The sequence below is a fragment of the Bufo gargarizans genome, chromosome 4, assembly GCF_014858855.1.
Source record: "Bufo gargarizans isolate SCDJY-AF-19 chromosome 4, ASM1485885v1, whole genome shotgun sequence".
NCBI lineage: Eukaryota > Metazoa > Chordata > Amphibia > Anura > Bufonidae > Bufo > Bufo gargarizans.
Window position 1 is genome coordinate 519,143,766 of NC_058083.1, and position 27,463 is coordinate 519,171,228.

General features: G+C 45.4%; 1 protein-coding gene across 1 annotated transcript in view; it reads right to left on the reverse strand.

The window, feature by feature from the left end:
- DISP1 (dispatched RND transporter family member 1) overlaps positions 1-27,463 on the reverse strand; it is a 63,037-nt gene that overhangs the window by 14,162 nt on the left and 21,412 nt on the right. Inside the window, exons 3-4 of the mRNA XM_044289786.1 lie at positions 21,509-22,026; positions 3,233-3,262 (exon numbers count right to left, since the gene is read on the reverse strand). Coding sequence (XP_044145721.1) covers positions 3,233-3,262; positions 21,509-21,999 — 521 coding nt within the window. The 5' untranslated portion in view covers positions 22,000-22,026. The remainder of the gene's footprint in view (positions 1-3,232; positions 3,263-21,508; positions 22,027-27,463) is intronic.

Genomic DNA, 27,463 nt, shown 5'->3' on the forward strand with positions numbered 1-27,463 from the left:
TGGAGGTGTTGGGTCAGAGGGAGATAAAGTCAGGGCCCTCTTACTACTAGAAAGCAGTGAAGGATTCTGGGGCAAACCTGATGGGCTTCAAAAGGGACAGGCAGTACGGAAAGGTGTTTCTGAAGGGACCTTCCCTCACCAAGCCCACAGGTACCACGAGGGGCCTAGCCTCTCAGAAGAGGGGCTAATCTGGGGTCTGGATATATAGGAGTATATCATACAATGGAGGTCTGGGGCCTGTATACAGGGCTAGGATCTGCATACATGGAATCTGACCCTGGGGTCTATATCACTATTGAGAAGGTCTGGTGTATGGTCTTCATCCAGTCTAGTGAAGGGGGTCGTACAGTATGTACTAATTGTGATTCAAATGCCATCCTCTCGGCCCAAGATGGCTAACCTCCGACACTCCAGCTATGGGAAAACTACAACTCCCAAGATGCACGCTTGCTTGGCTGTTCTCAGAACTTAGAAATGAATGGAGCATGCTGGGAGTCGTAGTTTCACCACAGCTGGAGCGCCGGAGGTTAGCCATCACTGCTCGAGGGTGTGTACTATATAAATGGATAGGGCCTATTGAAAATAAATTCTGTATAGAAGCCATCACTAAGTGCCGGACCGGTCACACAACAGACACTGAGCGGTCCCAATAACTTAGGTCATCTCAGTTTTGTGGTCCGCAAAGCACAGATTTCCTTATACTGTAGAAATGTCAATTCTTGTCCACAAAATAGACGAGAATAGGACATGTTCTACGTGTGGTGACCATATTTTTTTGGTAGACCCACAGAAATAAAAATGGATCCAGGTGCGATCTGCAAAAATAAACACATCAGCAGCAGCGGCTACAACGTATCAGCCTGTAGTCCAGCATTGTCCACACCGGATACAATGTATCCACTTCTCTGCTGAGAGCATAGCCTTGTAAAGGTTTACCGCCTCTGAATGGAAACAATAGTCTTCTCATTCACTGACAACAAGAAAGATGTAGAGCTGAATTTACATAAAACCAGGATTTCCAGATCCCAAAAGATTTCAGGATAATTTCGAGCCGGCGCCAGAGTATTTTAGGCCGAAAAAAATTGTACTTCAAGTGACAACTTGACGCGATAAGTCAGACCAGACCCATCCTGGAAAAATGATGACAAATGCTGAAATAACATTACAACTCAGCGGTGTAATGACACGACCAAGTGTGAATTCCGGCGGGACATTACCAGTTCCCACATAAAACGCTCAGCTGTGACGCCCGCTCATGTGGGAGACTCTCGGCTGACATTTACAGGCTACGCTGGTTATGTTAGTCACAGATCAGCGGCAGGCAAAACATAGCCCTGAATGGCTCTAAGTCAATATTAGCCTGACTCTCGCATAAGAAAATATCTTTAGGTGATGGAGTGGAAGACATCGCAGGGGAACGCCACAGACCAGCGCTCCCTCCAGCTGTGAAGATGGAATTTGCAAAAGCTGGAGAAACGCAGGTTGTAAAAAAAATATATAAAATGCCCAAAAAAAAATCAAGCACAACGGACAGGCAGTAAAAAGGACGGGCGTCCCCCCGCTGTAGTATTTATTTATTTTATGCATTTATATAGCGCTACTATATTCCGCAGCGGTTTACAGACATTAGCATCCAGCTGTCCCCAATGGGACTCACAATCTAAGGTCCCTATCAGTAGATCTTTGGAGTGTGGGAGGAAACCGGAGAACCAGGAGGAAACCCACGCAAACACGGGGAGAACATACAAACTCCTTGTAGATGTCGCCCATGCTATGCATCAGTGCTAACCACTGAGCCACCCTGCATCTGCTCTATGTGGAACTAAGCAGCTGTAGAGAAGAGGTGCTGCAGCATCTGCACTACGGAGGGCCAAAAGCTGCAGGCTGACAGGCAGTGGAGAGAATAGACTAGAAGAAAGAGGTGCTGCAGCATCTGTGAGATGTAGAGCCGTGAACTAGCAGTTTTTTCTACAATAATGAAGACAACCGGGAGACAATTTGGATGAACGGAAAGCAATCAACAAGAATATTTACTAATACATATGTAAACCCCAGCGACACTCCGCAGCAATAAAACTGCGCAGGTCCACGATACGTTTAGCGCCACCATTGCTATATATTGGATAAAACTGATCAGTTCTTTTCCGGTATTGAGCCCCTAGGACGGAACTCAATACCGAAAAACTTTAACGCAAGTGTGAAAGTACCCTTAAATAGGTCATACACCTCACAGCGCGAGTTTAAAAACGCTGCACATCTCGTACAAACATGGTGCACGATACCCAATTGCCACATTCTTTTGGAAGTCGAATCACCCGTTTTATATGTTGCTCTGTGAATCGGGCAGACTCGAGGCCAAGCAAGATGTTGCTCTACTTGGGCGCTTGCATTTAAAAAGGGGATAGGAAATACATGTCTGATGAGCTTGTGGTCGGACCGCTGGGGCCTCTGCATTTTACCATTCGCATGGTCGCTGCTGCTCCATTCAGCTCTTGGGGACTGACGAAGATCATGGAGCGCTCGTATCAGGCTCTCTCACAGTCCCATACAACCGATTGGAGCAACAGCACGCATGTGTGACCGCTACTCCATTCAGTGACACCGATCCCGGCACTTGCCCTTCTTCATTCACCGATATACTTCATCCAGTATCCACTGACCATATAAATAGGACTCGTTTCGGGCCATCCTTAAGCCTGGCTGAGGGGCTGAAGATGGGCCGAAATGTGTCCGAATACTGAATATAGTATGATAGGACACATTTCGTCCCATCCGGAATCTCTCAACCAGGCTAAGGATGGCCCGAAACGCGCCCTATCAGAATTGTCAGTGGATACTGAATGAAGTATAATGGTGAATGAAGAAGAGCCAGGATCTGTGTTACTGCAAGAGACTGGTGGGAACCTATCCCGTCCATGTGCACCGCCACTCCGAGTGCTGAGAAAATCACTGCACCTGACTGCCGCTCCAAACAGCAGTCAGACGCCCATCAATTGGACAATCAGCCCCTATCCACACAGGATAGGGGATACATATCAATAAGGTGACGACCCCTTTAAAAGAACTGGTGCCAACTGGAAGGGAAGACGGGGGCCAGGACAATAGCCCACAATAGCCCAAGGTTTAGAAGGGTCTGGGCAACAAATAGGGGAAGGATATTCATATTTTGGGTGGGGTTGTGACAACAGAATGAATGTCACCATAAATAAAATGAATTAACACAAACTTTTACCTTTTGGGAAGCTGGAATGGTTTTGCAGTTCTGTGAAGAAAAGACAAAAATAAAATCAATATAAAATCCTACAAATATACAAAATTACTGTAATTCGTCATCACAAACAAAACAAAAAAAAAAAAAATGAAATCATATTCACTATCTCCAGGACCAGATTTAAAGGCGTTTCGAAAAAAACATGGCTGCTTTATGCCAGAAACAGCGCCAAACTTGTCCTGCTCCGTTGGAGTGAATGAGGATGAGCTGCAGACAGGTGTGGTGTTGTTTTTGGAAGAAAGCAGACACATTTTTCTAATCCTAGACAAACCCTTTAAAGTTGGTGGAGCCCCGGTCCCACCCTTAAACCAGGCCCATCATGATTCCACGCGTGTGCCCTCTCCGCTGAAGTCTATGAGACCCATCCACTCCTTCTAGCCCATTCATGAAGGAGCTTGTACCGTACGTGAAAGATAAGGCCCTCAAAATGGATCTTGAAATCAGCATTATGTGACCCTCCCACCCCTTCACAACATTCAAAGGGAAGAGAACACAAAGGGTTAACCAGGCATCTGCCACCAATACATATTATGCAGCTTGTTAAAGTCATCCAATACCGTGGAAAGTTTTTGCAAATATCTTTGCCATTTGTGCTTCACGGCACCAGTCACCAATAAATCCCAGCTGCCTTCCATGTCACAAACCTGTTGTGTTCCCAGCAACAAATGGAAGGTCGCAGCCTGGGAATGACATTGTGTAATTATGTCACCCCCTCCTTCCTTTCCCTGGGACTTCAATGCAAACAAAACAACACGCTACTAAACCAAGGGAGAACCTGGAAATGTGCCCTCACGTGCCATGCTAGTAATCTGCATGGGCACCGGATCAATGGCAGCCACTCGTTACACAGGTAATAAAACAGACAGCACATATGAGATTCATAACCATACGGAATAACCCCGCAGAGAGCACAAACCCCTTTGAAGATTTTAGGGAATTTGCCAACAGATGTTAAACAGCTTTAGGTGGAACTGGAGGATCTCGTTTCTCCTAATCATTTAAGTTTCCAAACCTAAGCACTTTGTAGAAGATCCAAATGGCTACTCGTGTGCAGATTATGCCATTAGTTCTGCAATCCCAGCGGGGCGGCTCGTCCAACGGCACGGAGCAGTCACATCGTCATCAAATGCCTCCAGACAAGTCAAACTAATATAAAAAAATTATCTGCAGTCCTATGTAAAAAAAAATCACTAACACAATAAAATATGAGCTCAGCCCTGATACATTCATATTCCTTTAATCTGGCACCCAACAGTCCAGAAATCCAATCCTGTTGGAAAACCAGCATTTACCAGACCTTAGGCGGCAAAAAAACAAAACAAGTGAAGGCTGAACAGGAAGTAAAGCCAAACTAGCATCCCACAAGGAATTGAGGTCAAGATCTAACCATGTGTTAATGGTCCATTTCATGGTACGCTGCCATATTCCTATAACTGCAGACCCAACAGTCCAGAAATCTAAAAAGAATCAAACAACTGGAAAACCAGCGTTGCACTTCCTGGACCTCAGGTGGCAAAACACGAGGAGGCTGAAAGGTAACTAAAGCCAACATAGCGGCCCGCGAAGAATCAGAGGTCAAGATCTGACCAATGTCTATCCAACCACACCGATACCACTCTGATTATTAAATGGTCCATTGATCGGACTGAAATCTGTCAAATCTTGGGACTGCTATCGCTACGCAAAGATCTCCCGTCAGGTAGAAGAAGCTTTTCCAATAATCGTACGGATAGAAAACGCCCATTGGATGCTCAAAACCACTGATTTACCAAAATTATGCATTAAAAAAAAAAAAAAAAAAACCTTCTTGCACAAGACAAGATCTCAAGAAGAAAATCCAATATGGACAATAAAACAGGTCACTGCATTTTCTATCTATTGGGTCAGGCCCCCAAAAGGAACTTTCCACATTGAACATTATGCCATCTCTGAGCGGTAGCATATAGAGCGGGAGGAGCTGAGCATAATGATATATAGTATGATGGGAAAAGATTCAGTATAATTAGTAATTATTTTCATTTATGAGTCCAGTGGGCGGGCTGACAGTCCTCAGTAAGACCGCCCACTGGTCTTCACCACCCCAAGTGATCAGGGATTTAAATGAATGTATTACAAGTCATACTGAAGCTTTTCACACAAAACTGTATATCAATCTGCTCAGCTCCTTCTGCTCTATAACATGCTGCCCGCTAATTGGACAACATGCCAGGTTCCTATTAAAGAGTTTCTACTGATGTCCTAACCTCAGGATAGGTCATCAGTATCTGATCGGTGGGAGTCTGACTCCTGGCGCTCCTGTCGATCAGCTGTTTGAGTAGGTTTCAGTGCTCCGGTGAGCGCCGCAGCCTGGACACAGCTTACCCAGCACATTGCTGTCCATTGTATAGTGGCTATGCTTGGTATTGCATTCACTTGAATGGGACTGAGCTGCACCTAGACCATGTGACCAATGAACGTGTCATTACTAGCCTAGGAAGAGACCGAAGCCCTCTGGCCTCTTTAAACAGCTGAAGACGGGGGTCCCGGGTGTCGGTCTCCCACCAATCAAATACTGATAACCTCTCCTGAGGCTAGGTCATCAGTATAAAACACTCAAAAAACTCCTTTAATCATGGCCCCTTCCAACAGGTACACAAAACGTGTCAGAGTATCATGGTCTATCCTTTCGATCACAGATATTTAACGTTGATTCTGGAAACATTTTGGGGTTCTAGAACCTTAGAAAGCCACAGGTTGCAGCCTGAAACAGTACACGAGCCGTTTCTGCATTTGACTTCACACACAACATTCAATAAAAGCAGATTATACAGATGCCACCACTTCCCTTAAACAATCAAACAAAATTACAGGGCTCATAGCAGAGTGTAACCGAGATCTAAATCTACAAAACCACCCGTGACACTGCAAGAAAACCCTCCGAGAGATAAATACTGTTTTGCTTTACATTTAATCAGAGCTTTAGCGTTCTGGGATATATTTTTTTTCACTGCATTTTATTTCTGGGAAAATAATAGAAGTGGAAGAGACATGAGACGAGAACGTCAACTTCTACAGTTTCCAGAACACAGTCCCTGTAGTGTAAGGACGAGAGCTCAGACATCAATATCCGACTGCTGGACGGGGTCCAAGTGGTGGAGCGGCTGGAAATCTTACACCGATATTCCCACTGATTCCCGCAGAGAGTAATGGCGAAATGATGGACTACAGAGGTCATACCATGAAGATAAGCGGTCAGAGGTAGTTTGGTTTCAGCAGTATCCATAATACACATCCACATTTATATTATAGGGTTTTTAAAATTTTAGGTTCCAATTTGACATGTCAAAAGGAAAGAGAATAAAGGGCTGAGGGATGCTAACAATTTCTGACCCTTCAACTTTAATATGTAGGTTCTCCATAACTTTTAAGAGGACCATATTCTTGAGATTCCAGATGGCTGTTCTCTAGATGATTTTTGATTACGGTTGATTTGTGAGAGTTCTCCTTCTGGACCGAAACCATGGCTGATTAATCTCTATCGTGATACATAAACAAAAGCCTTTTGTAGTCCCATCTTAACTGGTATTCCAGCATTCTCTATGGTGCACATCTGTCATATGGCATAAAAAAAAAAAAACACTTTCTAAGAATGCCAATGACTACACCCAACAACAAACAAAAAAATTCAACATGATAGACTTTTGGGTAGAATTTTCCACAAACATCTACCAAGTTGTTTCAAGTCAAAAAACATTGTATGCATCATAACAAAGGGTCCGTGCAAGGCTTGACAAATCCCGGAGCCACATGGTCAATGGTCACATGGTCAGTACATTGCTGATGGCACCTAATTTTTGGGTTCTTTTTTTTTTATTATTGTCTATTATTGCCTGACAACATGTTAGATCCTTGACCGGTACAACCTTTTTTTTAAAGAAAGGGGTCTATGAAAAAATGGCCATCAAAAATACACCCTTTTGCCGTTTTAATGGCCTTCACCATTGTGTGAATGTATCCCTAGATCAATGAGGAGTCCAAAGCATGAATCAAATACATATACATAGATATATATCTCTCTCTCTCTATATCTAAAACCTGCCCTGTGCTGACGAGGCCAAGACAGTTGTGACTGCCACACCACTACAACATAGACGACTTGCGGGTAAACACTGAAGAGAACACAGCTCTCACACAAGAGAGCCACAGCTCCTTCAAACTAATGCTCAAGGGGGTGCCAAGGAATCACGTGTTGCATAGTAGCCTCATGTTAGGGATGTCCTCAACACTAATTAATTGATCCCAACCGATTGGCAACAAGCAGAATTATGAATGCAGCTTTGGATGGAGTGAAAAACGTACATGCAAGTTCATTATCAATGTTTATTTCAAGTCCATCCACATTAGCTTTGAGATTCAAACATCTGCACGCTACAAGCTAAAGGGACAAAAGTGCTAAGGGCGTCTTCATCGTAGAGAGTCCGGACCCCCACCTATAGGTGATGACAACTATATTGCGGATGTTTGCTCTGGTGATCCTCATTGACATGTTGTGAGGAGCACCCGGTCTCCACCACTGTAACCTGTATGTTATAGATTAGAACAAGCCCTGACACTAGACGCGGGGTCAGAGGTCACACCTGCTATCGTTAAAAATTTTTGCTTCTAAAAGGACGCATAACAGTATGTGCGCACCAAAGGCATTCCAGCCGAGAAACCAATCCCCTGCAGCTGTTATCATGAGGCCTGGACGATGCCGCTCAATGAGGAATATTATCCCCTGAAAACATCTCGAGAAATTATTTTGCTATGCTCTTAGGCTGAGAAATGCAAAGCAACGTCCGTCTCCTCCTCCTGCACAATGGAGACATTTCCATTGGGGAAGGGGGAAGTACGGGCAACCCGGCAATTTGGCTTCAGATCTGTAATTTTGGAATTAGCGCCTCCGAGTCCTCGCTCATTACAGATCTATTTAGGACATGAGTAGAAGGGAATGACACCAGATAAATGCTACCGAAAGCGTGTTAGCTAATGACTATGTTTCACAGCAGGCCGCCATAGTAATTTACGGCAAGAATGCACTACTTAGAAGGACTTGCCAGTGTTCGGCATGTCAGAAGGTTATATCTGTGGGAGTCCAGGAACAGGAACCCCCACACATGCCCTTCACATCGGTTCCTGGTACACGGACAGACCTCTAGACCTGGGTTTTATAGGAGTTTGGATGGGTGTATTCACAACTTAAGGTCCTACAGAGGCACCTGCTGCAATTTTCAGTAAAATCATGGTGATCTTTCAACAATTTTATGAAAATTGCCCCAAAGCCTATGACATCGCCATAACACATTATCACAGGCAGTGGGTGTGGACCCACTGTACCAACTAATCGGTCTGGCTTTGGGATAACTCGTTATTATGGCGGTTCCCTGGTTTTGGCCCTTTAACCCCTATATAGGGATCTAGTCTTTGCTGCAGCGAACTCACCAGGATGGGATAGTCCTGGTGTAGTTGGCGGCTGACCCTAGAAGGTCTGAGACACCAGTGTGAAACATCGAGGGGTCAGACAATACATATACGTAGTCAAGAGACAGACCTAGGTCAGGGAGGACAAAGCGTCAATTGGTCTATATGAAAAACAGGTTAGAGAATTGGCTGGAGTCATTTGTCAGGCAGAAGTTCAGTACACAGGCAGTCAGACCAAAGAATGAACCTTCACTTTTTAACTAGAGATTAGGAACCTAAAGCTCAGGCATCCTCCGACTGGGGAAAGTGCCCTAAATACCCATGGGTAGCCAACCATAGGTTGGGGGAAGGATTTGAATGTGCATTTACTGGCCCTTTAAGAGGCTGGGGACGAGCGCAAGCCCTATACGACACACCCAGCGGCCTACACAGTGAACACAGACTGCAAAAGACACAATAGACACTGGTGGTTGGTAGAGGAGTGCATATGGGACTGGGCCAAGGGCTGACTGGAAGCCGGCTGGATAAGTAGCACACGCATGTGACATGTGGTCGTACCCTTAGTGAGGGGCCGACAATGAGCACACGAGACCTGTGCCGAGGAGAATCATCTGTGCTCCACACTGAGACATGATGGGATCAACATAACAAAAACCTCAAAGATTTTTTATTTACTGTGCATTCTTGAAACGTTACCGCATCTTTAATGTATGGGGGCAGTAAGGTTACGTTTGAGAAGTCCATTTCGCTTTCAGAAAAAATAAATAAATCTGGTCCCGGGACTAGAAGGCCAAACTGTCGGAAAAAAATAACGTAATGATCTAATATAGCTTAATGTATAGCTGCTAAGCGAGCATTACATCATGCTGCGCGCCAATGCCAAGTCCCCGCTGCCTCGTGTGAAAAGATTGCATTGCGACATCTCACACATTTTTACGAGCTGTGAACAGGCCACATAAACCAGGTTTTAGCCTCTCGCATAACATGACATTGTCCCAGAAACTGGAGGCTCCTCAAAATCTCCACCTGTCAGGACCCTCGTTACATCTGGTGGGAAAACCGTTCCCCCTTCCATGTCTCTGGATCTTGAGAAGTCTTGTACATCCAGGGCTGCATGGACAGCAGATTGAGTCATATCGGTCTGGTCAAGCATCACTGACCCAAAATCTTGAGGAGAAAAAAAAAAATTCTTAAAGGGAATGTCCACTTTGAACAAAGCCTTTCATTCTGACACATTCTTCAACAATGATCACTTAATTCTTGCCGTAGGAACCCACCACAAACAGCTGCGGGAAGCAACCGGACCATCCTTATTTCCTAGGCAGCAACTCAAACTGTGCAAGCTCTTTAAAAAGAGTCTGTCAGCAGGATTAACCCTATTAAATGGCTGGTTTAATGGGGTTGATCCTGCGGATAGGTACTATTTAACTGCCAGCCCAGTATTCAGATGGATGACGACTTCTATTACATGTATTACATAGATGGGCCAGGTCCATCAGAGCTCAGCTTCACCCAACACTGGGGGCACAGAGGGGATAACATGACCAAATAGGACACAGAAAGGGGTTATCTCCCAGAGACAACCAATTTAAGTGATGAGAAAGCACCTATCATTGTTGGTACCGCAGAAAAAAAATCGGCAGTGGGGCTATCCCCATCACGTGTTTGTGCCAGATGATCCCAGAAGACAAAGCACTATCTAGCCAATCCTATCATCATACTGTTCACAGCATAACAGAGTATTTCAGGAGTCTGGTGAGTTTGTGGGAGCCAATGATGAGTCCACTTGTGACTACAAGGCCCATTGTGACAATGGAGTACTTATTAAGTGGTCCAGGATAGAACAGTTTGTAGGCAAATCAGGCCATGATGATGAGGACTACAGCAGGAGAGGAGTGTGCCGATTTGGAGGAAGGCAGTGACCTGTCCACTTGTGACTATGGAATAGCTATTAAGTAGGCTGGGTCAGAACATCTTGTAAGCAATCAGGCCATGATGATGAGGACTACAGCAGGAGAAGAGTGTGCCGATTTGGAGGAAGGCAGTGACTTGTCCACTTGGGGATTAAAGGCTGATTAAAAAAGTTGCTCTGACAATAAAGGCTCATCATGGACAATGGGGGCATATCGCTAGGATATGACCCCATTGTCTTATTAGGTGCGGGTCCCACCGCTGGGACCCGCACCTATATCAAGAACGGGGCCCTGTAAGGTGGTGGCTGGAGGACTCCGGTCTGGCCACCACCAAGCCGGCTCCCCATAGAAGTGAATGGGATTCATTTCTATGGGGCCGACGGAAATAGCAGAGCCAGCGCATGAGCAGCAGCCCTGCTTCACTTGCGGGGCTCCGTTCTCGATATAGGTGCGGGTCCCCCACCTATAAGACAATAGGGACATATCCTAGCAAAATGCCCCCATTGTCCATGATGAGACAACCCCTTTAAGTTGGCAGGGGCAGAGCACTTTGTAACCAATTAGATTATGATCAGAACAGCAGGAGAACAGTGTGCTGCTCTTGCGGGAGGCAGTGACTAGTCCAGCTGTGATTACCAGGCCGATTGTGACAGTGGACTAGTGATTAAGCTGCCCCACAGCAAAACCACTTTTGGCCAGTCAGATCATAATATTGATGACGGCAGCAGGAAAGCGGTGCGCTGACCATGTGGGTATTAAGTGGACATGATGTAGTCAGATACTAATGGCAGCAGCTGGAGGGCATTGTACTGATCTTGTGGGACACAGTGACCTTTCCACTTGGGACTACAAGGCCCATTGAGACCATGACATAAATCATTAAAGTGGGGTTAGAATTTATTGTAACTGACCAGATGATGAGAATGATGACAGCAGAGGGGGAGCAGTGTGCTGATCCTGACAGAGGCAGTGACCCATTAGTAAGAACAGGCCACATGTAACACGGTCATGATATTAGGCCAAAGGCTTATCTACGCTAAGAACAAATGGAGGCATCTACAACCAGATAAGGCACAGATAAAAATCTAAGATCATAACCGATTCTGCCATAATAGTCAAATCCCGCCAGTGACCCAACACATACATCACAGTTCCATGCATGTTCCGATAAAAAAAAAAAACATTTCCTGTAAGGCCACTGTTCTGTCCATTACTTTGCTAACCAATCTTTGATGACATCTGTTCCGTCCTTTTGAACCTCATCAGCACAGGGACAGGTTTTGCAGAGCTACCTGGGATCCTGAGTAAAAGTTAGAAAAACGTAGGCCTCTTGCACACGACCGTATAGCTTGCTCAGTATTTTGCGGTCCGCAAAAACGGAACGGAACAGCTGGCTCCTGATAGTACTATCCTTGTCCGTTATGCAGACAATAATAGGACATGTTCTATCTTTGAACAGAACGGAAAAACGGAAACAGAAGGCATACGGAGTACTTTCCGTTTTTTTTTAACGGATTCATTGAAATGAAGGGTTCAGTATACGGAACGCAAAAAACGGAACCTCTATTATGAATATATAGTCGAAAAGGCCCCCCCCCCCCAAAAAAAGTCAAAAAGTTGCCAAGCTTAGATTTCACTATTGCGGACAGGCAGCTGTCACGCATTCCTCGCCATGCCCCCAAAAGCACTCTTCCTTTCCTACCCTTTGGCATCAAAGAGCTCAAGCTAAATTAGAGGAACAGAAATGTGAGTTTCTAAATTAAATTCCTTGCGAGCAGCGAGCCCGAGGCGACCATAAACTTTTGTTTACAGGTTGAATGGTCACAGCAAGACGAGCAGAGGGGATGAGATTACACAATGCGGGATCAGTCCGAGGATTACGCTCCTCTCCTCTTCGATCGCCACATGGTTTTCATTTGCTTATGTTTTGGGTTGTCCCACAGTATTGGAAATATCAGTACATGTGGGACCCAATCTTCTCATCTCATCATCTGGGCCGTTTCAGAGGCGGTGGAGTGCGATAGCAATCGGCCAAGGTGTGGGTGGGTTGTGAAGCCCTTGGTGCCAAATGTTCCTGATATTGGTCTCCAACAGGAAGTGCAAAAGTATTGATACCAAGGAGGGGGGACATTTAATTATTATCAGGCATATGACAATCGGTAACATCTGATAATCCGTGGTGGGGGGGGGGGCTTTGGCGTGGAGACATACGGTAGGTCTACATAGGGACTGCATACACAAAATGACAGGCGATTTTTAAATTTCATTTTTAATTTTAGATGCATTGGAGCCATAAAAAGAAAGAAAGCAAGAGTTCTTGCCCTTTTATGAACATACTGTTATTCTTTCAGGGACTGTAATATCTAAAAAGCACTCTCTTTTATCCTGAAACTGCTACCATACGCCGCCCCCAAGCATCCCCCACCCATATAAGAATTATTTCTATTCTTTACATTTTTGTGCACAGAGAAAAGTTTCATATTTCCATAAATCATTGAAAAAAAAAAAAAAAAAGGCTGAAAATTGATACTGCACATTACAGAAATGTTTCAGCGAGCGGCGCTGACAGGCTACACAAGAGGCAACTTTTTGGCTTTGTCTAAAATTGTCCAATTTAAGTGCACAATAAGAGAGTGTTACGTGCCAAACTCCCCTGCAATGCAGCAAGCCAGTGTTCAGACAAGGACAGAATGACAACACACCAGGAATGACTAAACCGAGCGAGGCGCCGCATTAATGTAGAAGCTTCTACAGGAGGCCTGCACTTACTGATGTTTTTAATTAAATATATAGTTAAAGTATGTATGGGAGATGTAGAATTTCAATGAAATACTAACCTGGGTTCTTGGATAGTCCGGACTTTAGGATACTACTTTATAAGGTAAAAAAAATAATAATAATTGCGGTCCCCTATGTACAATTATATAACTACTATAATACTGCCCCCTATGTACAAGAATATAACTACTATAATACTGCCTCCTATGTACAAGAATATAACTACTATAATACTGCCTCCTATGTACAAGAATATAACTACTATAATACTGCCTCCTATGTACAAGAATATAACTACTATAATACTGCCTCCTATGTACAAGAATATAACTACTATAATACTGCCTCCTATGTACAAGAATATAACTACTATAATACTGCCTCCTATGTACAAGAATATAACTACTATAATACTGCCTCCTATGTACAAGAATATAACTACTATAATACTGCCTCCTATGTACAAGAATATAACTACTATAATACTGCCTCCTATGTACAAGAATATAACTACTATAATACTGCCTCCTATGTACAAGAATATAACTACTATAATACTGCCTCCTATGTACAAGAATATAACTACTATAATACTGCTCCTATGTACAAGAATATAACTACTATAATACTGCTCCTATGTACAAGAATATAACTACTATAACACTGCTCCTATGTACAAGAATATAACTACTATAATACTGCCCCCTATGTACAAGAATATAACTACTATAATACTGCCTCCTATGTACAAGAATATAACTACTATAATACTGCCTCCTATGTACAAGAATATAACTACTATAATACTGCCTCCTATGTACAAGAATATAACTACTATAATACTGCCTCCTATGTACAAGAATATAACTACTATAATACTGCCTCCTATGTACAAGAATATAACTACTATAATACTGCTCCTATGTACAAGAATATAACTACTATAATACTGCTCCTATGTACAAGAATATAACTACTATAATACTGCTCCTATGTACAAGGGTATAACTACTATAATACTGCCCCCTATGTACAAGAATATAACTACTATAATACTGCCTCCTATATACAAGAATATAACTACTATAATACTGCAAAAGATAATCACGGCCAGCTCCAATACAGAGGTCCAGGGCACGGAAAAGCGTGGCACTCCAACAAATGCAAACCGAAGAGAAAGTTAATTCCAGCCTCCGGATAACACAATGGAATCCTTTATTATTAAGAAATAGTCATAAATCCAGGTATGCCAAACACATAGTACACAGAAAAAACGTACCTCCTGTTACTGTAACAGGAGGTACGTTTTTTCTGTGTACTATGTGTTTGGCATACCTGGATTTTATAACTATTTCTCATTGTTTTATCCGGAGGCTGGAATGAACTTTCTCTTCAGTTTATAGCATAATACTGCCTCCTATGTACAAGAATATAACTACTATAATACTGTTCCTATGTACAAGAATATAACTACTATAATACTGTTCCTATGTACAAGAATATAACTACTATAATACTGCCTCCTATGTACGAGAATATAACTACTATAATACTGCCTCCTATGTACAAGAATATAACTACTATAATACTGCCTTCTATGTACAAGAATATCACTACTATAATACTGCTCCTATGTACAAGAATATAACTACTATAATACTGCCTCCTATGTACAAGAATATAACTACTATAATACTGCCTCCTATGTACAAGAATATCACTACTATAATACTGCTCCTATGTACAAGAATATAACTACTATAATACTGCCTCCTATGTACAAGAATATAACTACTATAATACTGCCTCCTATGTACAAGAATATAATTACTATAATACTGCTCCTATGTACAAGAATATAACTACTATAATACTGCCTCCTATGTACAAGAATATAACTACTATAATACTGCCTCCTATGTACAAGAATATAATTACTATAAGGCCTCTTTCACACTGGCGTGTGCACCCCGTTGCGGTATTGAGGGCCGCAATTCACGAGCAAAGTCCGTGGGGCAGCCGCAGCGGATCGCGGACCCATTCACTTGAATGGGTCCGACATGTCCTATCTTTTTGCGGAACGGAAGTACGGCACGAAACACCACGGAAGCACTCCGTAGTGCTTCGGTAGGATTCCGTTCCGTGGTTCCGTTCCGCACCTCCGGATTTGCAGACCCATTCAAGTGAATGGGTCCGCATCCGTGATGCGGAATGCCCACGGAACTGCACCCGTGTATTGCGGATCCGCAATACGGCAACAGGCCGCACACGCCAGTGTGAAAGAGGCCTAATACTGCTCCTATGTACAGGAATATAACAGATATACAAGAAAAAGTAGTCAGATAGATGGGAATTAATTTGTATTTGTCTAGAACATTTCTAATGACAGCCACTGATACATTTCACTGTAATAAACTATATAAATAATCTACAATGTTACAATTCTCTCATTGTTTCCTGTATTTCCACCAGAACTAATGTCACGTAGTCTCAGGGGAAACTGATAAAACAAAGTGCAGAAGATTAAGGAAACGGACATTTGCTTCTTGTCACTTCTCAGACCCAGACGTCACTGGCTGTACGTCCACACAGGAATGTTCCTCTTCTAAAACACTTTGATTTCAACGGGAAAGCTGCTTTCTGCTTCGAGATTCAAATAAAAGCTTTCAGAAGGAACAATAAAAAAAAAAAGCCTTTTTAAAATGCCTACATGAGTCACTTTTTGAAAAGAAGCCAAAAACTGAAGCAGAGGGCAACGTAGCACCGGCAGAATCTTTCACAATTTACAGTAAAAAAAAAAAAAATAACTCAAATCTTGGACTTATCCACCAGAAATGAAACCCTGCATGACGAGGTGTGCGCTCTGTGCAACAGATCTTTTTAAGATCAGGCGCAAGTTGCAAGTAGATATTGTCAAGAGAAAGCCCCGAGGATGTTCTACTAAACCCGACAGGAGGCCAGAACGGGTCGTAGAGAGTTGGGATGGTGCGTAAATAAAACTAAAGGGGTGTATTGAAGTATGGCGCTTAAATCAAAACCTATATCAGGGATGGCTCAACTACAACTCCCAGGATGCCCAGACAGCCTACAGCTATCAGCAGGGCATGGTGGGAGTTGTAGTTTTACAACAGCTGGAGAGCCGTAGGTTAGCCCATCCATGAGCTATATCGAAGGGTCATCCCATTAAAGTCTGACCAACTTTTTACATCTCGAAGGCCACAAGGTATCTGCACTGATCTACGGATATTGTAAAGACCAATGCTTGCGGGAGCAGTCACTTGGCCACAATGATGCTCCTGGTCCAGATCACTGGAAATGAACTTTCAAACCACCGATTTGTTGACTATAAAGAGGGTCTTTTGCAAGTTGAGTGATATGACCATTCTTCCTGGCTGGCTCACCAAAAATAAAGGATCTATCCATTCCTCCATTGGGGTCCGTAGTTGGTTCAACTGATCCCAGATGTTTTCTGAATAGATCTGCCAAGAAAAATCTACAGTCTATGGGCGTCCCCGTCTGACACAGACATGTTTGATTTCTGCAGCCAATCAACCCTCATCGCTCCTCAAAGTATGCCAGGTTCCAACACCCATCTTCCGTGGAAAAGAAGGATCAGTCAACATGTTGTATTTCAAGGTTTTATGGAGTTTTATGGATTATCAGTGTTACGGATCAGCGATTGTGGACCCACTCTGCCAACTTATTCCGGAGCTCCCCTGGTATTCACCCTTTAAACCCTGTACAGGGATCTGGCCTTCATTGAATGGAAGCAACCGGACTGCTACCTCCTGGGATAGTCCTGTGTAATTGGCAGGAGCTCGGGATACAGAAAAAGCAACAAAACCCAAAAAAATAAAAATGCAGAAGCAGTCTGACTTAAAGGGTTGTCTGCTTTTTACTATTGATGAGCTATCCTCAGGATAGGTCATCAATATCAGATCGGCGGAGGTCCAACTCCCGACACCCCCGCCAATCAGCTGTTTGAAGATAAAGCAGTGCTGCCTTCTCTGCTCCGTTTACCTGCACGCCGCAGCAATTACAGTGGTGAGCAGTGTACATACAGGTATGGCGTCCCCATTCACTTTTACGGGACGGCTCCTTCCTTTGCACTTGAACGGACCCTTAAAGCTCAGGCGCCCTCTGCATGGAGAGAGCACCTTCAATACTCAGGGACCCGCAGGATTTGGAAGAGCGCACTGAAGGTGAGGGCACACCCACACTAAGCGGATGGAGGCAGTACATCTGTGCCCACAGCGAGGAGCAGGGAAGCGGCAGGCTGCAGTCCTAATAATCAGGACTTCCAGACTATCTGTGGTAGAAGATTTAGTAGAAGTTCCTTGTGGAGCAGAATTCTGGGAAGAAAACGCCTTAAAAATCGGATCATTCCTCTAACAAGTCCACAATTACTGTAACGTTACAGGACTGGATATCTGACCCTCCTAATTATCACTGCGCCGTCTGTTACTCGTCTGCCAGGATAATTGCGGTACAAGGCTTGGACGACAACCAACAAGAAGATTCTGCTGCAGCAGATGGAGAAAACAGAGATCTTCTACCATATTAGGTTCCTGGTAATCTCAGAGGGACATTATCCCAGGAGCCGGGTCATCCGCCCCAGGCTCTGAACAGAGAAATATCAGGTCTGTTTTACTTGTATTCACCCATGGAAAAAACAATTCTACTTTGTGTTTTTCCTCTATTATTCCTCTTGGAAATGTATAAACTGCCAACTGGACCTTCTCATGAATGGTTTGCTCTGATCCTGTAGGCACTGACTGGACAATGTCCGACTGGGTAGGGACACAAGGGGAATGCCTCCCCCAAAATCAGTTAGAAAAAGTAAACCTACCGCCAAAAGCGTTTCCGTGCACTGTGGGCGGGGGGCTGCTCCGTTAGGGGCACCTGGCATCCCCCGTGTCATTGCTACCAGTTCAGAAATCTCGGGAACTGTTAAACAAGGGGGAGGCTTTGGGCTGTGTTACTAGAGGAGTGACGGTGCACCAAATGGAGTGACCCAAAACCTGATACCCGATTTTCATAGAAATAAAAAAAGGCATTTCTTAAAATTATTTTAAATGGTTATGTTTCATGGAACCTAGGCTACACGGCGGCGTGTTTACAGATTGGAAATTATTTTGAAGGTGACAGACTCAGTTTAGCCTGTTCGTACATTTCCTGGAGGAACAGCAGAGGATCGACAGAGTTAAGAAAACATGCAAATATTTACTAATTCAGACATGTCAGGAGAGTTATCGAACCTCTTCTGGGATAAGTGATAAGGCATATACAGTGTTGGACTTGGGTACTTAGGGCCCCCCAGTGTAACTGATTCTGGGGGCCCACCTTAATGCTCCTGCACACAATTTTTTATTTTCTTTCCATGTCACTTCAACTGGGCCGCAAAAAAAAAAAAAAAAGACTGACCCCATTAAGCATAAATGTCTGGCATGAAATTTACCAAATCGTAACCTCCTCAGATTGTACATAATCTACATTATAACTAAAAGGGTTCTCCTACCATAATGACCGATCGCCCATCTACAGGATCGGTGATAAATGTCGGATTGCTGGGGTCTGACTGCTGGGACACCCACTGATGAGGAAAAAAGGGGTCCTGAGACATTCAATTACATTACCGCCAATCTATGTACACAAGGGTCCTAAGACCACCTTTCCTTGATCATGGGGGGTCCCATTAGTCAGACCCCCACCAATCAGACACTTATCACCTGTCGTGTCATAGCTGTTTCACCTTTTCACATTCCCTATCCTTAAAGGTTTTCTTTGGGTGTAAAATAAAATAAAAATTTAAAATCTGGCACAAAATATGAGTCAAACTAAAATAGAAATGCTCGCCTGTTAAAGGGCCGGTGTCCACTTTTCTAGTTATCCTCTATCCACAGGATCGGGGATAACTAAGTGATCCGTGGGGGTCTGAACGCTGGAGCCCCCACTGATCCCCCTTCTTGACTGAGCGGCAGGTCGAGCATGTGCCCAGCCTCTCCATCCATTCTCTATGGGGTCGCTGGCGTACAGCGCTAGCTACTTCCATTGCTCCCAAAGAGAATGAATGGAGCAGCAGGGCGTATGTGTGGCCTGCCACACCATCAAAAAGGGGGAACACATCCCGTTCCTGGGATCAGTGGGTCGCAGAATCGGACCCCACTAATCATATAATTATGCCCTATGGCAGGAATGTCCAAACTGCGGCCCTCCAGCTGTTGCAAAACTACAACTCCCAGCATGCCTTAATAGCTGTAAACTATCCAGGCATGCTGGGAGTTGTAGTTTTGCAACAGCTGGAGGGCCGCAGTTTGGACATGCCTGCCCTATGCTGTGGAGAGGATAACTTGAAAACCTGGGTTACCCCTTTAAATCCTCCACCACCAATATCTCTTTACATGGCAGCAGTGATGCCTGTAAATATGGAATATCATCACTGCCGCCATGTAAACCGTACGTGTCAATACTGGAGAATGTGACGCACTGGGCAGATTTTTTCAGTCATAAGTCCAACCCCCTTTGCAGGTCCTAACCTTTAACAAAGCCCAAGCAAAGGTGCTAGAGGAGCAACGTGAGCAAAGGGCACAAACGGAGGGTCGTAACTGAAGCAGAGGCATTAGGGTCACCTGAGGTAGGGTAATAGTGGGGATCCTGGAGCAGAGGTATTAGGGGGGCCACTGGAGAAGAGGCAATATTAGGGGTGCATTTGGAGTGGGGGCATTAGGGGGCATCTGGAGCTGTGGCACTAATGAAGTTGCACCTAAAGCAGAGACATTGGGGGGACCTGGGGGAGAGTCTGTAGAGAGCAGCACACATTCATAGATCTGAGTCTGCTATAAACAAATCCCCTATTTCCCCCTTACAGTCTGCTACAGCTCACTGCTGTCACACACCTGAGGAATCAGCCCAGCACAGCAGAGGAGTTCTTCTCTCCAGCAACCACAGTTTTCTGACAGCAGGGAGGGCAGGAGGATGGCCAGACATGTTCTAACATCTATTCTTATCACTGTACATTGTGCCATTACTCTGTTATATAATGGTTTATTTTTATTTTTTTGCAGTCAGCAATGAAAGGTACAGCCCGGTGCTACTGTTGGGGGGTTACTGCTAATGTCAGTCTGTGCAGGCACATCTCTCTCCCCCCCCCCCCCCCTGAAACTGTGTCCCTACCCAGACTGTGATAAAAAATAAGGTATTGGAATCGCACTCACCAGATCTCACGGTCAACCGGAATGCAACAGCGCACCTGGAGTCCAAGATTCTTTAGGGCTCCCTCATGATGAATCCGAAACAAAGCAATGGAGGCAGCATATCCGGTAAAAAAAACCCTTTATTGGGTCCAGCCAAGTGAACTTGACGTGCAAAAAAGTTGTGACGTTTCGGCCGCTTCACAGCCTTTATCAAACATAATAAAATGTTTGATAAAGGCTGTGAAGCGGCCGAAACGTCACAACTTTTTTGCACGTCAAGTTCACTTGGCTGGACCCAATAAAGGGTTTTTTTTACCGGATATGCTGCCTCCATTGCTTTGTTTCGGATCCCTACCCAGACTGACATTATCCAATCAGCGCCGCCAGTGTCATTCTGTACCAGGACACACATCCCCAACTGGTAACACCCAGATGGACCTTCGTTGCAGAATGCTGGAAAATCATTCATAAACTTCTAGTAGGAATAATAGAGGAAGAGCACAACAGAATCATAAGAATTATTATCACAAGGGGAACCTCTAAAGGGTATCGCAACGTAACCAGTAAGACAAACACATTTTCTCTTCTATGGTTACCTCTATTCTACTTTATAAAGTGCAATACACAGCGGGGGGCGACAAAGAGCGCGGTGGAAAGCTCCCCCCAGGACGAAAACGCAGAATCTGCATTTTAGATGACAATTTACAAGATGAAATGCCTGTCTGTAAGGCCTATGCTCTACAACTTCACTACCACACAACCTGGAAATGATATCTGTCCGATATACATGAATACGGCCCATAAATGGAACTGCCCTTTAAATTTGAGACATGCTGGTCAACCCCCATAGACCACTGAGGCAGCAGAGTGCGAATACGGTCATGAACCCTGTCCAGAAGGAACGAGCTACTGACCTGATGTTCACCAAGTGAGGCGGCACTTGCTGGTGCTGAAAATGGTCGCGCCACTGGTGGAGGCAGAAGGAGGTGGGTGGCTGCACGCAGCAGACGGGGTGATACACGGGTGGATGGTTGGGACAGACGGAGGTGGGAGAGAAGTCCGAGTGCTGCTGGGAACACCCCGAATTCAGCGCGCAAGGCACGGTCCCTCCGTTGCGGGGAGCAGAGTCTGGCCGGCTGGTCAGAGGAGGATGATAGGAGCAGTGGTGGCAGCACTGGTGGACAATCGTCGGCCTCTGGTGCTCCAGGAACACAGGGCCAGGTTTGGCGGCACCATTGTGAGAGATGCATCCGTTGGGGCTCCCTTTAAGTCTTGGTTCCTCGGTGGTCGGAGGAGTCTGGTCTCCATCGCTGGATGGGGGCTGAACCGTAGAATGCGTATTGGATGGGAGGCTACCATTGCCGAGGGTCACACAGTCGCTGTTCCTGCTGTTCACCGCCATCATGTCAACGCCGTACAATCATGGAAGAGTCTACGGAGGAGGGAGAAAACAAAAACGACATTAACAAGAAGTACTGGGGATAAGTATTGCGTCTTATGCACAAGTTACATCCAGAGCTGCATTCATAATTCTGCTCTGTGTTTGCAGAAAGGGCACAGGGTTTTGGTGCATTGCGGTATATGCTGCTTTCTTGCATCAGCACACTGTCCTGCTGTGAAGCAGGGAACATACAAGATCCAGCAGACAGAGCTGACAACAATGCAGAAGAATCTTGAATGCTGCTTTGGCAGTGACTGGAGAAGAGGACTTTATATAGAACACATTGCTACCTGTCCCTTCAATGGTCAGGAGATGAGCCGTACCAAGTATGGCCACATGGACGTCTAATCAATTATCATAGAAAAAGGGGGGGGGGGGAGGAGGAAGACATTGGGGCAACCCCTCTATCCTGCACATTGTGGGGTTCAGCGTGTCCGATCCCCGCGAGTAACACTCCAATGTCTATTGTGAGAAAACCTTTTTAAAGGGGTTTTCCGACTTTTTCATACTGATGACCTATCCTCTGGACAGGTCATCAGTATCTGATCGGTGGGGGTCCAACACCTGGGAACCCCGCCAAACGGCTGTTTGGAGAAGGCTGCAGCACTCCTGCGGGCGTGGCGGCCTTCTCGCAGCTTACCTCCGGCACTCCAGCTGTGGTAAAACTACAACTTTTGTACACTTGCTTATCTGTCCTCAGAACTCCATAGAAATGAATGGCGCATGCTGGGAGTCGTAGTTTCACCACAGCTGGAGTGCCGGAGGCTAGCCATCACTGCCCCTAGCGCATGTGAAGTCACGTTCATCGGTCACATGGTCTAGGCGCAGCTCTGTCTCATTCAAGTAAATAGGACTGAGCTGCAATACCATGCATGGCCAGTATCCAAAGGATGGCGCTGTGCTTGGTAAGCTGCGAGGAGGCAAGGGCGTTCAACCAGCTGATCAGCAGGCTTCCCGGGAATTGCACAACCACTGATCAGACAATGACAAATCCAGTATAAAAAAAGAAGGCCAGGAAACCCCTTTAACCCCCCACCCCACCTATTTCTAGAAATTTTCCTATCCGCAAAGTCTAAAAACACTAAAACAAAAGCAAATTCTAGAACAGAAGCGATAAAATGCGCGGGGATCGGGGAATGCCAAGTATGTCCACTTTAAGGGCAAATGGAGAAACAGCGCATTAAGACATACCCCGCATTCCTGATGGACGCGCGGCCGTCTCCCACAGCCCGCACCAAACACCTGTTATCCTGCAAACTTTTACAATGCAAAAATACCCAAAAAACACAACTTTCCCAGGATTCTGCAGTGATGACGGGTCCCAGCCGCAACTAAGCGGGGGTATCCTATGTAAGCAGAAGGTTTGAACTAGGAGGTCATCCTGTCCATAGGGGGCAGCAGTACGGGAGTCTATTTAGTCCAGTTGATGGCTGAATCCATGCAAACTCTGATAACTATTTCCCTAAACTAGAAATTAGTCTAAGGCCTCATGCACACAACCGTTCCCTTTTTTGCGGTCCACAAACCGCCGATCCGCAAAAAACGGAAGCCGCCAGTGTGCCTTTCGCAATTTTCGCAAACGGAACGGGAGGCACATTGTAGAAATGTCTATTCTTGTCCGCGAAACGGACAACAATAGAACATGTTCTATTTTTTGTTTTGCGGGGCCACGGAACGGAGCAACGGATGCGGACAGCACACGGAGTGCTGTCCGCACATCTTTTGCGGCCCCATTGAAGTGAATGGGTGCGCACCCAAGCCGCAAAAAAATGCGGCTTGGATGCGGACCACAACAACGGTCGTGTGCATGAGGCCTAAGGCAGTTGTCGCGACAACGAGCACAGAAAAATGAAAATGAAAGTTGCGCTCTGTCCTAAAGTATGATGGGGGTGATAGGAGATGCTGGTGTAGTAGTATCAGTAGATGAAAATGAAAGTTGACGACTTCGGCCATGTTCTGACATGTGTGGAAGCAGCCGCGCAAAGATAAAGAAAGATGGACCTCGATGAGTTAATATACCAAGGGGGGAGATTTATCAAAACTGATGTAAAGGAAAACTGGCTTAGTTGCCCCTAGCAACCAATCAGATTCCTCCTTTCATTTTTCAGAGCTCCTTTGTCAAATGAAAGGTGGAATCTGATTGGTTGCTATGGGCAACAGAGCCAAGGGAGACAGGCAGTGCTTGATGTGTCAGGCAACCGCTTATCTCCTGACTCCACTGAGACAAGCAGGCATGCTCAGCCGATCCAATGCTTGCGGGGGAGTCAGGAAGGATAGCTGCCAGCCAAAACAAGGGCCGACAGCTACGTGACGGGCGTATTGAAGAGTCATTTAATATTTTTTCCACAAATTTTGGGGTGAGAAGGGGACATCTCCCGGTGATGATGATGTCCCTGTGGGCGTAAAGATTTAAACATGACAAGTCTCCCAGACGTGTGGGCGGGCGGGTCCGAATTAGTGTAATCTGTAATGATTTAGAAGCCAGGCGGACACATCCTGAAGCCAGAGAGGATCGGAACGCACTTCTGAACAGTTCCTAGATTTTACACGGTTCGAGCCGAAAACCTTCCAATGCAAAGAACGGGGGTTCAGATCCCCCGATGGGTGTGATAGTTCTAGACTTGAGGTACTTTCACACTAGCGTTTTTCTTTTCCGGCATAGAGTTCCGTCCTAGGGCCTCAATACCGGAAAAGAACTGATCAGGCATATCCCCATGCATTCTGAATGGTGATCAATCCGTTCAGGATGCCTTCAGTTCAGTCATTTTGACTGATCAGGCAAAAGATAAAACCGCAGCATGCTACGGTTTTATCTCGGGCGAAAAAACCTGAAGACTTGCCTGATCCTGCATTTTTCCCCAAAGGAATGTATTAGTGCATGCAAAATATCGGAATGCCGGATCCGTCCTTCCGGTCTGCGCAGACCGGTAAAAATGTGGAAAAAAAAATACAAGTCGGATCCGTCTGTCCGCTTGACAAGTGGAGAGATGGATCCGTTCTTGCAATGCATTTCTGAGACGGATCCGCATCCGGATGCGTCTCACAAATGCTTTCAGTCACATGCAGATCGGCGGATCCGGCGGGCAGTTCCGCACTGCCGCAAGAGTGAAAGTAGCCTAAAAGGGGTTGTGTTATCTGAGACCTTGATGACAGATCGCTACGACAGCGCTGAAAATGGCAGAGCCCTCGGCTGTTTACAGAACTGAGCATGCAGCGCAGGCGTGCTCTCCTTCACTTTTGGAGGGTCGTTCTGGAGATAGGTGTACGTTTGAGGGGTGGGACGCGCACCTATCTCCAAAAAAGAAGGAGAGCACACCGCGCCAGCGCTGCATGTTCAGTTCCGAAAACAGCCGAGGGTTCTGCCATATTCTCTTCCATAGAAATGAACGGGCGGCAGTCGCACGTGTGCAGTTGCTCTCCATGCTCTTCGGGGGTCCTGTCCTGTAGATAGCTGTGGCTCCCAGAGGTGGGACCCGCACGTATCTGACATTGGTGGCATATCCTAGCGTGTCTAAGATGAGACAACCCCTTTAAGGAGGGAACTGAAAAAACTCATCCTTGAGTTAGTGTGACTGTCCCTTTAAAGAGTAGCTCGCACCTCTACTGACATGTCCGCTTTATTAACCACTTGCATCCCCCAAGTATTAACAATCCTGGAGCATCTATTCTTAAGACTCTATGCTGTGCAATTCCTCTATTATTAGTGCTAGAAGTTTATGAAGAGCTAGCAATCCGTTAATAAACTTCTAGTAGGAATAATAGAGGAATAACCCAACATAGAGTCATAAGAATAGATGCTCCATAATTGCTATTACGAGGGGGATGCAGGTACCTCCTAAAAGAGACATGTCAGGAGAAGTGACAGCCCCTCTTTAAAAGGGACGGTCACACTAACTCAAGGATGAGTTTTTCAGAAGCCAAGGAAGAACTTTCAGACTTCAGTTAGAAAACCAATAACCTCACTCGTGACATTTCTAGGCTCCTCAGCATTTTGGCTCCGAGCATTTGCCCCCCCCCCCCCCCCCCGTGCTTTATAATATTCTTATAGCATCTTAAAGGGGTTTTCGGAGATCTTCATATTGATGTCCTGTCCTCACCAGAGCGTCCGTGAGCGCCGCGGTCTCCTAGTGGTTTACAAAGCGCAGCGCCATCCATTGTATAGTGGTTGTGCTTGGTATTGCAGCTCAGCCTCAGGACTGAGCTGTGTTTAGACCAATGTCGTCACTGGCCCAGGAGGAGACATAGGCACTCCCGCAGCGCCACAGCCTCTTCATACAGTTGATTGGTGGGGGTCCCAGGAATCAGACCCCTACCAATCTCTATCCCATAAGAAAATCCCGGAGAACCCCTTTAACAACGACCAGCGGTATGGCTGGATGCACCTCCACCAATTCTTTTGCCATTTTACAATCTTTTTGACCAATCCGCCCCTACTCCGAGATAAGCGTCACTGAAGGCACCCCGCAGCCGCTTCCACCGCTTCTCTTCTATAGAAAGAAGCAATTATATTTGGCCAGGAACGGTGCAATCAGCTGGTACTGGAGCTGAGCATTGGTGCCAAAGTGCAATACCAGACTATGCCTGTAGACAAAAGTGGCGCTGTTTAAGGAGGAAAAAAAATGTCAAACAATTCCTTTAATTGGGGCGGGGAAGGTCTTATAGGTCTATCTAACAAGACAACTTTTAGAAGGATGTTTTCTTTAAATAAACATGCACGTCCCTTTAAAAAAAGGATCTGCCACTTCTCCTGACACGTCTGTTACAGTCAGTACTTGTGAGATAACAATTCTGGAGCATCTTTCCTTATATTGCACAGTTCCTCTGTTATTCCTCTAATAAATGTAACCACTGTGTGTGGGGCACAGTCAAACACAATGTAATCAGTGCTGACAGCGGCACGCTGTATAGGACTGGCAATGCCCTGCGGCCGAGTTATGTATGCATTTCTAGGAGGAATAACAGAGGACTGGCACAACAGAGAATTACAAGAAAAGCTGCAGTTTGTAACAGAGGGTTGACGTGCTCGCTCCCGATAAGATTATGAATGTAACACGGCGACAGTGAATGCAGGGCAGTGTTGAGTTGCTCCTCTGGACGATACGTGTTTGTTCTGCGCACAAGACGCGAGCACATTCCTGTCTCAGAAATGAATGGGGTTTCTGTAAGGGAACGGACGAGCGATCTCCGGGTACACGTCTGGCCTCTTTCAAGTGAGAAAATCTCCTCGCAGCCATCGGCCTGAGCAGACTTAGAGAAGTTACCTTAAACCTTACATCTCCTCCTGGCGCCGCGCCAGCGCGTCTAGTGCTTTAAAATGATTTAATTTCCTTCACTGGCAGCCAGAAGAAAACGCCAAGACCTATGACGGGGAGTTTTCCGTAGAAAAGTAAGATCCCGCAGCGCCTCCAACTCACTGGAGAAAACCACC